At 40.6% G+C, this 13328-nt stretch overlaps 3 protein-coding genes across 3 annotated transcripts; 1 reads left to right on the forward strand and 2 right to left on the reverse strand.

Annotated features, from left to right (window-relative positions):
• Positions 1–25: 25 nt before the first annotated feature.
• f8a (coagulation factor VIII associated) lies at positions 26–5339 on the reverse strand. Its single transcript, XM_068751110.1, has 12 exons — positions 5281–5339; positions 5045–5091; positions 4868–4940; positions 4131–4290; positions 3826–3894; positions 3577–3697; positions 3359–3451; positions 2624–2688; positions 2366–2447; positions 2197–2243; positions 1772–1827; positions 26–1641 (listed from the first exon to the last, which is right to left on the reverse strand). Exons 1-12 carry the CDS (start codon positions 5337–5339, stop codon positions 1560–1562), a joined length of 954 nt encoding a protein of 317 aa, XP_068607211.1. The 3' UTR covers positions 26–1559.
• A 798-nt stretch (positions 5340–6137) lies between these two features.
• Positions 6138–8604, reverse strand: nfam1 (NFAT activating protein with ITAM motif 1). Its single transcript, XM_068751415.1, has 6 exons — positions 8514–8604; positions 7812–8075; positions 7076–7191; positions 6558–6686; positions 6323–6427; positions 6138–6219 (listed from the first exon to the last, which is right to left on the reverse strand). The coding sequence occupies exons 1-6, from the start codon at positions 8602–8604 to the stop codon at positions 6157–6159; spliced, it is 768 nt and encodes a 255-aa protein (XP_068607516.1). The 3' UTR covers positions 6138–6156.
• Positions 8605–10569: 1965 nt separating this feature from the next.
• si:ch211-243a20.3 (uncharacterized protein LOC100151507 homolog) lies at positions 10570–12831 on the forward strand. Its single transcript, XM_068751005.1, has 4 exons — positions 10570–10697; positions 11270–11403; positions 11611–11740; positions 12486–12831. The coding sequence occupies exons 2-4, from the start codon at positions 11289–11291 to the stop codon at positions 12829–12831; spliced, it is 591 nt and encodes a 196-aa protein (XP_068607106.1). The 5' UTR covers positions 10570–10697; positions 11270–11288.
• The last annotated feature ends 497 nt before the right edge of the window (positions 12832–13328 follow it).

Raw genomic sequence — 13328 nt, forward strand, 5'->3', positions numbered from 1 at the left:
GGTGGGTGGGACCAAAAAACATTGAAAGTTGCTTATCTACATTTGCAGCTAGGAAAAGGGGGAAGTCGTGTCCAGTTGCTAACGGGAGCCATTTGTTTTGTGTTTTGAATATTATAAACTGAAATTATGCTTAGATTACATGAAGGGCTGAACAGGACTGGTAATCTTTGATGATGGGCGTGATTAGGATAGTGCAAACCTTAGAAGTGCTTGTGTCATAGCAATATAACCACACAGTTGTTAATAAATCTATTATTTCCATTGTGCTTTAAAAGCTAGTTATTTAGATGCGAAGCCGGATAGATAATTCTGTACCCATTAGATATTAAAATAGTTTTTAGAAGTATACTTCGTTTCCTTTTTGCCAAGCGTAAGATGGGAGGCTTGATACCACTCTTGGATTTGTTGTTTGAGCCTGTAAAGCTCGGCAAAATCTACATGCATACCATCAACTCAAAGGATTAAAGAACACAGAAATAAAAGCGTACGCTGAAAACGAACGAGGTGTCTGTCGCGTTCGAGCTGGTCGAGTTGCTGGTTCCAGAAACACTTAGGCTAGCTTGCCCCACCTTCTAGTCTTTATGAGACGCAATGCTGTTGAGGCATCTTGCATTTTCAAATCTCCTCACTAAACCTCAAAGTTCGACTTGTTTCGTGAAATACTAAAAAGTTGATGCGGGAGGAGAGAAAAGCCCGACGCTCATTCGAGGCGCAGTAGTACAAAATACACGACATTTCAGTATTTATCATCCTGTATTATCATGTTCTGACTTTGACAGTTACTACTGCAGGTTTGAAGAGTCGAGGAGTGGGGACAAAACAAAACAATACTGTATCTGTGAGGGTACTGCATGCGGGCAGTACTACGACTGTCCTGTTGTACTTGAACAATCAGGAAGGACAAACCTTAATCTACAGTACTAGTAGTTTTAATCATGTATCATTATTTTACAATTGAAGTATATCTTTTATCAATCTATGTACATTGTATCCATTATATTTTTGTAACACTGTCTCGTTTAACTGTGTAATTTTGGCTGCTACCAAAAGAAACGTACATGCAAACTTTTACAAGTGAACATAGTATGAACCAAGGATGGCGGACAGTGGCGTTTCGAAATGTGTCACCATAATTCACCTATGCAACAGAATATTTTGTTTTTAATTACTTTGGACTAAGCCATATCATTTATTAATAAAAAAAAACTAACTGTCACAAAGAATGAATGTTTTTGTCTACCGTGAATACAACACAATCCAACAGTCGCAACTTCAGAATAAATATGCATGAGTCCACTCCAGCGCTTCACATACGAGCAAAAAAGAAAAGACATTTGTGTCATTTCCGGATGAGAATCCGAAAACGATTCTTATATTCACTGACTTCAAGATCTGCATCAATTTCCCTAGAAAGGCTAAATCTTTCTAATGAGTACAGGATACAACACTGAGGATTTGAAAGCAACCCTTTAGGTCCTGCGACACACCCAGCCGGAAACAGGAACGTCCCATTATATAAGGCGTTATTCCCAGAGGAAGTGTGTAAATGCTGGACTGCACTAGATGCCTTGTCCGGACGGTGTGATGCGCTCCTGAACCACCAGGTGGAGAAGATGATTCTGCTCAGCGGTCAGAAGCGGCCTGAGAGGGACAACGCGAGGAAAACACACGGAAGTCGATGTCCGATGAAATTAGACTGACAAGAATAGAATAATAAAGATGCTGCCGAAACGGCGCCACGAGACAGGAAGTCAACCTTCTGAGAACTCACCAGAGCGCAGTCTGAAGAGACTTCAGGGACTCCGTGTCTTTCTCCTGACACGCCATCTGCAAAACAGATTTGCCGTTTTTACTCCGCACAAAACTTTACCCGAAGATTGAGATGGCTCTCAAACTCCTTTCATCCTTTACACTCGCTTAGAAATCGAATCTATTTGTCAAGAAAAGGTTGCTCTTCAGGGTATTAAAGTTTATCATGACAATAAATCAATCGCAGGCATTAAATATTGATTTCCTCAAAGCAACAGCTCCGGTGAAAAGTATACCAACACTGACACAAAAAAAATAAAAATGCTACAAAAGAAACTGCAGCTCGTGCATCACTGTCACAAGAGAGCCATGAAGACCATTATTCCTGCAGGAGGCAGGGAGGTTCAGGAAATCCTGCAAAAGCATGCGGATGATGGAAAAACTCACCACAACAGACTGCAAGAGCAGGAAAACATTTTCAGGCAGGAAGGTCACTGAAGGAGAGGACAAGATCCGTGTATGCATTAGTTCAAATGTCAATCAGACTCCTTCATGACACGAAATGCTGCATTCCGTGTGAAATGACACGACACGCTTTTCATCAAAAACAGCTCACCTTGGCTGTGGGGGTCAAAAGACTCCCATGCGTAGCGTTCCAGGGTCTGAGCATGTTCGGGCAACAGCTTCTGAGGTGGAGGCTGTGAGATGTACACAGATGTGGGATACATAATCAAAACTGTGACAGTATCAATACTATTGAGTGTTGAACATTGGAAAATTGGCAGATGTTTATGGTATTGTGCGTTGGTTGCAAACAAACTTGTATAAACCCTGATAAAAAAAAATCATTCATTAATAAATAAAACATTCTTACCTCAAGCAGCATTAGCAGCAGAACTCTAGAGATCTCACATTTGGCCACAATGTCCAAAAAAGCACCTTCATCGAGATAAATTCAGATACAGAAGAGAAGTGACCGTTTGAAGGAACTCTGAGAATACATATAATCTATAATCAATACCGTCACTAGAACCTCAATGAGGTTACATCAAAACAAACTCCTACCATTATTGTTTATTAGCAGGACTCTGAATGGAGACACGGATACAATAAGTGTATTCCAGTTTGTAACACTCATCAATCACTGTATGAAGGTGTCAAGGCATAGCACAGACTACGGCGATGTCACCATGACAACGCTCCCGTGACCTTGGAAACCCACTCCTAGCATTTGGAATCATGTGATTATCATTAGTTGCCCTTGCATTGTTTTATTCTGATTGCCATTTAAAAAGCCTGTATTCCTCTTGAAGCGAATAAAAAACTGATCCAAAAAAAACCCCTAATCAATACTTCCTTATCCCATCCTCCATCTTGCAGACAGATAAACAACAAAACAAAAAGGAGTGATCGGTTAACTTCTCGTGACCGAAGTAATGAAATGAAATTAAAGCAAAAAGATGCTATTGGTAAAATCTTTTAACGTTTTTGTAAACCAACATCACAATGATTCTTATCTCTACAGAATGCAACCAGCTGTCATTGTGGCAAATATTTGAACCGATTCATCCAAAAATATTATTTTCAGAAACGCAACGGAGAGCTTTACCGACAAGGGTGCTGCTGCCGGGAAGCTGCAGCCCTCTCTCCTGGCACATCAGCTGCATCTCTGTGAAAGCTGACAAAGCACCGTCATAGTCGCCTGGAAACAATATAAAGCAGAAAAAAAAAAAACATGAAATGGCAGAAAACAACTTCGGTCGCATTCACGGAATAAAATATACAACAGCTACATTTCAGGTGTAAATAATACAGACTTGAACTCACGGGTGAGAATTTTACAGGTGGCCATTTCCCCCATCGACAGCAGAGACTCGATTGGCGTCTGTGTCTGCAGCTCTGCAGCCCTTTGGTAGTGAACAATGGACTCGCCCGGCCTGTTCATCTCCTTGGAACCAGAGGACGATTTAAAATGTACATTTTGAATCGCTTGCGTGAATCGCAGTACAACTTTATATAATAAAAAAAATGACGTCTCTTTCGAGGCGAGCCTAAAGATCTGATCCAAAGTCTTACCTTGAGTGCGTTACCAAGTTCGAGACAGAGGCTGGCTGCCATCACAGGCTGGTTCATCTCAATATACACCTGCAACTCATTTTGAAACCTATATTATCTCATGGACTCTATGCAGGTCATCTATATAATCAATACTGCAATACTCTCATTTTCTTTTATTACATACAATATGCAGGACAGGATATTATAGACTTCATATCATTATGTTTTCTTGCTTTCATTGTTCAGACACTGCCAGAGCACAATTATTGCTGATGATGCACTAAAACGGTTCGTGAAAGCGTTGATTCCTATTCCTATCGCACCTTGATTGCGAAGCTGTAGCAGTTGAGTGCAGCCTGAAGGTGCTCGTCGAAGCCCGGGGCCTGCAGCGCCCTGTTCTCCTTCTCAGATGAGAGAAAGAGGCGGGCGGCGTCAGTTAAAGCCAGAGCCTCCCCAGGAGCATTAAAGAGAGTCTGCTCACACCTGCAGTCAAGAATTACATTTTAGTTTTTCCACTTTGAAGTGGAAATAAAACATAAATAACGAGAACTTTCAAGAAATGCACAAGAAACAGATCTTACTCGGTACTAAATCGTTAACATGTCGTACTTTCTTTTGTCAAAAACATAGCAATAATAATTACAAAGGATCATGAAAATGCATATTTAACATGCAGAACATGTTTTAACAGATTCGTGATTATTTTAATTGTCATAAATTGTTATATGTCAGAGCCCATAACGATCATGCATTTGTTTTTTGTTTTTTTGCAAAAATAAATGCAGTCACAAAATGTGAACAATCCCATTGAGGTTAGGGTATTGGGACGGTATTTAGAGAACGGGGTGCAGAAGATACTGTATGTGAAGGTAGATTAAAGGAACCCGCTCACGGTTGGTTTCCTTGTCAATCGGATTTGCCTGAATATTTTCCTCAATTGACTGGTAAATGTTCTGTCAATATTTAGTTCATATAAGGACAATGAAAAATAATGCAAATACCAATATGACTACAAACATCATCCTCGTCGACGTGCTTTACTTTCTGGAAGTGAACTCACCGAGCCATGGCCAGGTTGCAGAAGGCAGCATACTGAAGACAGTCCTGCTGCTTCAGCTCTTTGGCTAACTGACCTAAACCCAGACGCAAAGCAAGAAGAGCACAGCGAGTTCAACTGCGAGGAGTCCGAGCTGCACAGCGCGCTACACCGGTTGAGTTCAGACCGACAGGCGCTTACCGAACTGCTCACTAGCCTCCGCTACATTGGGCTTTCGGAGAAAACGCCTGGGACAAGGACAAAGATTTGTTTAATTCTCTAAACGATCCCAATTTAACAGTTTGCTAAAAAGCATTGACATGCAGCTAGCATTCTGATTAGAGCTAGCTAAATGATCTGTTATCCGGAGCAGCATTGACGAAGAAAGCCACTCCGAATCTAAAACTCGGTCCATTAATTGTTACTTTTTGTCTTACTTTTTCAGTTTATTTGATACAGCACGATATCTTGCCAAGAAATCGCCCTCTGCGGCCATTATCGCCGTAAACAATGACAACAAACCAAAACAGGAAGTAGGATTAAGAGTCTATAATTTCATTGGTCATCGTCGAAAAGGGGCGTTTCTAAATAATAAATATTATAAATACAGGAGTATATATAATAAATAAATCCCGTCATTATAAGATTTGAGGGCAGGAAATATTGAACACAGTTTAGGAACAGGAAATAATATATTCAGTGGAAATATATGGTATTTAGATTTTCTAAAGAAAAGTCAATCAAGAACGTCAGACAGGGAAGAAATCTGAAACTATGTGGAAATAACTTAATATTCCTAAGAGTACATCGGAAAAACAATTATGATTTGATTTTCTCAAACTGAGTTGGATTGACTCGTCACATTAGAGACTCAGTTGAGTAAAATTAAGAACAGATATTGTTGAGCATTTTGAGAAATGACAGGACTCAGCTGTAAACCTAGTAGAGTAAGTAGACAACTATTAACCTGATTAATGAGAACTTATAACAATAACCAGGAGGTGGCAGCAGTAGAACAATAATGGATGTCAGCCGTACATCCCCAGCGAAGAAGAAGAAGTACAGCAACAGATATTAATAAAATATAATTTTGAGGTATTTATGCTACTTTACAGTTGAGAATGTGACAATGCTTGATATTTGTCATGCATAGTTAATATGATAATCATATTTCTGTAATACCTTTTCTGGTAGCTTTCGTCATTCTTTTACATGTAATGTGAACATTCTATAGTTTTTTCTACAGATGACATAGATACAACAAAGAAAATTATATAATCTCTTATACTTTTGAAAGGGTTTTTATTTACAATTCAAAAATTCTCATAGACTGACTCAAATACATCTTCCAGTGGGGGTTTTGTCTCTTGCACCATCTGTGAAGGAAGTAGAAGCAAGTTACTACATGGTTTGTTATTTCTCACTTATTACAGGAAATGTGAAAAAAAAAAAAAAACCCCAAAGGAAGTTCACACTGACTTTATTTCCGGATTCCTTTTTCTTGGGTTTGTTTTTCCTCTGGTCTGCGTTGGCAGGTGAGCGGTCCAGCACGTCGTAAATGGACCTGGGCCGAGGATCTAGACTCTGGGAATATCCCAAATCAGTTTCCAAGAAATATAAAAAGGAACATTGGAATGTAAGAGTTTTTGTCGCGCAGGTACAATATAGTTCAAGTAAAATGTGTTTATATGCCGATGAATCAAAAAGAGCTTACAGCATAGAAAGATGTTGACGGCGCAGTCGTTACATCCACATTGTCTTCTTTCTTCTCTTTCTCTTTCTTTTTTGCTCTGTTCTGCTTTTGTTTTCCGCTGATGTTGCCACCTTCCGTGATGCATTCTTTCTGAAAATGACAAAAATACACACTTGAATAAGTCATGTAATGGTTGTAACTTGGATGCCATCCCGAGTGTGTCATTTAAGTGATGGGACTTGAACATTGTTGTGGTGGGAACCTGAAACAAATTTGTCCTTTATTGTGAAAACAGTTCAGAGGCGACCTCACTTTAGTTTTAGTACATATTTGCAAAAAAGTGTATCCTGTATTTTAAATTAAAATTGCTTTCTGTGGCCCCAAGTTGGCAAAATCCTAAATGGGATTCATCTACATCAATTATTCTCAGCTTCCTGACTCATAAAATCCCACTTTCGGTTTGTATCAAAGCCACATTCTTGAATTGAAACAGACTGTGTCTTAACTGCTGCCAATATTAGGAACAGGGCACAGCTCACCAGATATCCTCTGAAGACAAACGCTGAGCCGATCACACTGAAAACTAGCAGGATGCCTGCGAGGAAAGCGACTGCGATGAATTCAGGGCCATCCCTATTAGTCTTGTAGCCTTCATCTGGAAAACACAAGCCGTTTTCTGTCAGTCTGCAGCAGGCATCCTGACATGGATACATTTCCTCCTCTGTTAAACAAGTAATTAATTTTACAAATATGTTTAAGACCAACAGAGTTTTTGTGTATTTTTGTAGAATTGAGTACATTGCCTGCAACCGTATGAATCCACTAAAGTTTTTTTTTTTTTTTTTTTTTTTACCAAGGCTCTCTACATGGGGGGTCAGGAATCTTGTTTTTCTTGAGAAATGCAGAATCTGTCTCCCTTTTTGGCGCGTCCAAGTTGTGAAAACGGTTGGTTGAACTTCTCACAAATGAATCAATTGCACAACATTGTCACTTTGGCCACAACATACATTCTCTCTGATTGTTGTAATTAAACTAAACGGGGCTTTATGGCACCTTTACAAGTATCAGAATGCTCATTTGCAACAGTGAAACAATGAAAGGGCTTTTGTGAAAATAAGAGCACATCAAACCCAACATTTAAAAACATGACATATAAATAAAACTGAGGCTGCGGACACGTCATGTCCACCATGAGGATGAGAGATAAGATCAGGCAGCTTTGCTGTGCTGACAAATCCTTCATTGACACGTCACCTTTTTTTTTTTTTTACTGACCTCTCACTCGAAGAAACCAATACACCACAGCTGCTTTATAGGTGCAAAAGTATTCTCCTGATCGCTTCAGGTTTTTCAGCTCCAGTGTCCCTGTTACAATTTCTGGCTGACCAGGAGGGATGTCGCAGCTGTACACCAGAGAGGCGTGGGGGTCGTAGCACGCCAAGCTGTCGTTGCTGTGGCCCTCTGGAATCTTCAGCTCATATTCAATGCTGAGCTCTCGGTCTGCGAAGGTCACGAAGACTGTGCTCTCTAGGTTTATTTCTGCGAGGGAACATTAGACGGAATATTATTATATACCACATAATATTATAGTATTTTTATTACATTATTTATTATGACATATTTTAGTAATACAGCTGAAATGGTAGGTCATTTAGAATCGTGGTCATCTGTGACATCAATTATTAAGTGAAACCGTTCCCTCGTTGTTTTTTTCTCTATTTTGTATAATTATATCATCTATATTCACGTTGGAAGGAAAATAGATTTTAGGAACCTATAACACATATTTATATATATATATATATATTTATGCAGTTAAAACATTCAATCATTACACACACACAAAAAAAAATCCTGAAAGCAACATCTTCCAGATTAAACAATTTAAAGGGAATTTCTGAGTATGACGCCAAACGGCTGATGCACATTCTGCCTCTGTACTGTAAGAACGGCGTTGAAACATCATGGATGACTTACGTATTTCCAGTGTTGAGAAAACAGGAGGGAGGAGGAAGACAAAGATCCAGCTTGACCTGACAGACAGATGGCGAAGCCGCTGCGTTCCCATGCTGTGATTAGCCTTTTCTGATCTTCCTCGTTGACATTCAGTTTATCTAGTGTTAAACTGCAGTAACTGCTGTTTCCTGTTTCTTTCAAAATCACTTCCTCAACATGCCGGTTTTCCATTTTTCCGGACACTGACTCATTAGGGCATCAGGGTGACGGGGCACTAAGGAAAAGAGCATGCATTGAGTCATAAAGTTCAATATTAAAGCCTGGAACTACAACAGATTCTCCGTTAGGATTAAACTGCACAAGGACTGGGCCTTCACGGCTTTGGAATTTTGCCAAGAGGAAGTATTTGTGGTTGGTTGTTTCATCAGCCTCTAGATGTGAAGGGAGGTATCGTGTGAGAGGCAGAAGGAGAGGCTTGAGTTCAGCTGAAGAGGACAGACACGCTGCATTTTGTTAATGTGAAGCAGCTGTGGACTGCAACTTCATCAAAGCAGTAATTTCCTGTTGAATAGCTCTCTGGCTCTCAGGTGAAGCGTGCCGATGTTCTAGTTTTCCTGTTTGTCTTCACACCTTCTTTCTTCTCACTACCTCTTGCACTTGTCTTGTTTAAAAAAAAAAAAAAAAATCCTATCTGTCTTTTCAGTGTCGGCGGCCAACTCTGACCTCAGATCAGCCACAGTCAGAAGGCGAGATCTGGAAGAACATCTGGAAACCACAAATAATAAAAATATTTAATTCCATTTCATATCCTTCTTGCGCCTCTATGCTTGACTAAACATGATGCGCAGATTTACATTTTAAAGCAGACAAACTAGAGCAGAAAAACATGGCATTGGTTTTTGAAAAAATTGTGGGTCAAACACCTCCTTTTTAATTGTTGCATTGTCAATAGTAAGACTAATTTCACTTAAGAATTTCTCTTCATTTTACTTGATTCCAGATGGAATTAAAGGTCCCATATTATGAAAAACTCACTTTTCCCATGTTTCTACACTATTATGGTGATTTCTGGTCCTTATCAACCACAAAACAGCAAAATAAAACCATGCTTCCGGGTTTAGAGCGTTTCTGGCAGAGCGGTTTGAGACAGAAATGAGGGACGCTGTCCTGCAGCATCTGTTTGAGACAGAAATGAGGGACGCTGTCCTGCAGCATCTGTTTGAGACAGAAATGAGGGACGCTGTCCTGCAGCATCTGTTTGAGACAGAAATGACGGACGCTGTCCTGCAGCATCTGTTTGAGACAGAAATGAGGGACGCTGTCCTGCAGCATCTGTTTGAGACAGAAATGAGGGACGCTGTCCTGCAGCATCTGTTTGAGACAGAAATGAGGGACGCTGTCCTGCACCATCTGTTTGTTATTTTGACTAGACTGGCACAGATATTTCATATAAGTGTTTTGGAACTGCATTAACTTGTGGAAAAAGAGTATAATATGCGACCTTTAATATATTTTATAATTAGAAAGTACTCTATAGTATAGTATGGATTCTAAACAAACTATACACTGCTTTGATAGGCCTATTGATAGGCCCATATGATTGAGGTTGCCTCGTCTACAAGAAAATGGAGGGACGATCACCTTACATGGGATCATCACGAATTGTAAATCGGTACAAAATCCATACAAAATTAGGATCTGAAGAGGAGCAAGACTAAAACACTGCTAAGAATATCAGAAAATTAACCCACATGGAAGTACATAAAGGAAAAGAACAAGTTTCTTTCTGGACTGTTTCCTCTGAATGAATTTTTACAAACTCTGAGGTGTTCAGAGGCCCTGAATTACGTTTGCGAGGGTAAAGGTCAAAGACGGTGGATGAGAAACGTCCGTAACTCAAACTTCAAGGAGATCCGAAACGTGATCCTCCAGCAAACCTGCGAAAGGCAGTGTGTTTCTGTGTGTGCATGTGTGAGAGAGAGAGAGAGAGAGAGAAAGAGAGGTGAGAGTTTTGTCAACATTACACTCTCCCCCTAATTACGCAGCAGTTGTGAATCGAGGGTGGAGAGAACATCAGGGAACATAAGAACAAGGAGAAAGGATCGGGACGCCGACAGAGAGGAGAGGCAGAGACATCTAAGGACGACAAATCAGAGGATTTCCAACAAAGCATCATCATCATCATCATCATCATCATTCCACGCTGTGAGTGTGGCCTCATTTACTAATTTTACACAATTGTCTCCAACCGTTTTTAAAAAATATCTTTATTTTCTTGTGATTGTTGAGTGTTGTCGATGCAACGGCCAGATGTGAGACAAGCTGTTTCACATTATCACACGGCTGTAACCCCCCCCCGGCCTTGACGGCGTCGCCAAATTCATGTTCCCCACAAATATTGAATAATACTGCCACAGTGAGTCATCGGCTCGCCGTGGATGATTCAGAGACCTGACTTCACTGATTCGCTGATTCACTGACTTCTTATGAGAACAGTCTTGCTTTTCTGGGCCGCTTGCTTTGACCTCCTCCCCTGTTTGTTCCGCTCAACCATGGATTATCTAAGTAAACTGTTTCATAACACCTGAAAGGACACTTTGTCACTTTTAGGACAATTTTGGTAGGTACTGTCCCTTAAAACTCAGAATAAAAATGTACATTTTCTTGCTTTTGCACATGAAAGGGCAAAATTTCATTCCGTTTCAAATCTTGTAAAAAAAAAAATTGATCTGCTCATTTTCAGCACTTTTTTCTATTTTCTTCTCTCTTTTAATAAGGAGTGTCTGTCTCCTCGACATGGCCCAATGCTCTCTGTTGATGGCGCTGATGGCGGTTGCCATGGCAACAGGGGCCCGTTCAGCCAGCGAGGAGAATGAGCCGGATTACGGGTACTGGAACTACAGAGAAGGAGGTAACATGACATTAGCATACGGCCTGTAAATCAAATCCGTTTGAAGTGTCGAATTCTAAAGTTGAAATATGGGTCGACTGAATGAAATTCAGCGATTTAAGGGATTCTTCGGTGATGAAATAACTATTAAAATCATTCTAAAACACTTGAGATTGATTCAGACCATTTCCTTGCAATCAAGCCTGATGGTGTTTTGTCTCGGGTCAGCCGATAGTGTGAACGTGGCCCCGGTGCGCAGCGTGACCAGAGTGTTAGACGCCTGGGGGAAAAGCATTTTCAATGAGATCAAGACTTTACTGCACTCTCAGCCCAACACTCTGCTGCCTGACTACTCCAGGTAACGGCCTCACCTGTATCACCCGAAAACAGGCTGACTCTTCTGCTGCTGTATTCTTGTTTGCTTGTTTGCTATATATATATATATATATATTCAGAATGTTTGAAAAAGCTTTTATCTCAGATAAGAAGATTCAACGGAGAATTTCCCCTCAGAAATAGCACGTTTAAACTCTTCAGCTTTAAAATCAACAGACAAAAGGTACTGACACTATTCTAGAATTCCATAACAATTGGACAAAACCCGTCTGTTGATGAAGCTCAAGTAATATAATGTCAGCTAAATGGATCACGAGAGGTAACTTTCACATCTACAGATCGTATGCAAGCAATAATTTTCACTATTAATTTACTGTTAATACCTGGAATCACGTTTCCCTTCAAAGAAAATATTCTTTTCTGTCTAGATTCTTAATACATTTTAGAATTTTATAGCATTCTTGCTGTATTTCAGAATACTGTATCACTGTAATACTGCTACTATAATAGTAACTGTACTGCAGTTACATATACTGTTGTAGCTTTCTAGTCTGAATAGCCACTCGAAACACGAAGCACTCCTGAGCCGCAGAAAATCCTACTAATACTGTAAAACCTGAACAGTGTTTTGCTATATTAATGTCATACAGCTCAGATACGTTAAGATGCAATGTCATCTGGGAGAAATAATTCAGGGATTGCATTCTAATTTTGCTTGCAGCTGTTCTTGTAAAGGTGAAGCTGAAGCTCCTCTGCTCTTCCTGCAGGGTTCACCCTCTGTCCGAATCTGTCAGCGACCTATTCAGAGAAGCGTCCCTGCTGCGGAGGCGCGTCACCGAACTCGCTCACCGTCTAGCAATCTTGGAACCGTTCTTACGTCACTACGGTTACCGGGAGGGGGAAGAGGAGGAGGAGAAGGAGAAGGAGAAGGAGGAGGGGGCGGATAATGGGGAGATGGCGGGAGGCTTTCAATCTCAGCGCACAAGAGGAGAGGCGGTCAGTCGGACCCGGCACCATAACCCGGGGGCTGCGGGGAGGGCGAGCCGAGTCGTGAGGAGGAGACGGGTGAGAGTCCTCAACAATGGGGTACTGAGAAAGAGAGGCACGCACTGATGGAGAGAGGATGGAGAGAGGATGGAGGGAGGAGGGAGAGAGGGGGATGCGTGGTATAGAAAAGCTCTGCAAACATTCCAGAACGTAAGAAATCAAAGAGCTACTTTATGAATCTCGTTTTGTAAATTATACGTCATTCAGGGTTTCATTATTCAGTAATGATCTTTAATAAACTATTGTGACCGTCAGTATTTCATCCTCCAGACAGAAGCACACACCCTTCTGTAAAACTGAACGTGTTTTGTTGCATTTTTGTTTATGACAAATCCTGAAAATGTGTGCCCCCCCCCCCCCCCCCCCTCAAGGTTTGTTCTCGACATCAGAAACACAACCACAGCCTGCCTGTTGTTTGCAGCACACGGGGACACTCAAGTTTCGCTGGTCACATGAGGATTTTTCTTTTTTGTTATTGCCACATACAAATGGAGAAGTGGTAATTTTTTATTTGATCAATAATAAACTTTACGTTGTTTTCCATGGCCAGTCGAAGAAATGTT

The sequence above is a fragment of the Brachionichthys hirsutus genome, chromosome 17 (assembly GCF_040956055.1).
Source record: "Brachionichthys hirsutus isolate HB-005 chromosome 17, CSIRO-AGI_Bhir_v1, whole genome shotgun sequence".
In the NCBI taxonomy this organism is placed as follows: Eukaryota; Metazoa; Chordata; class Actinopteri; order Lophiiformes; family Brachionichthyidae; genus Brachionichthys; species Brachionichthys hirsutus.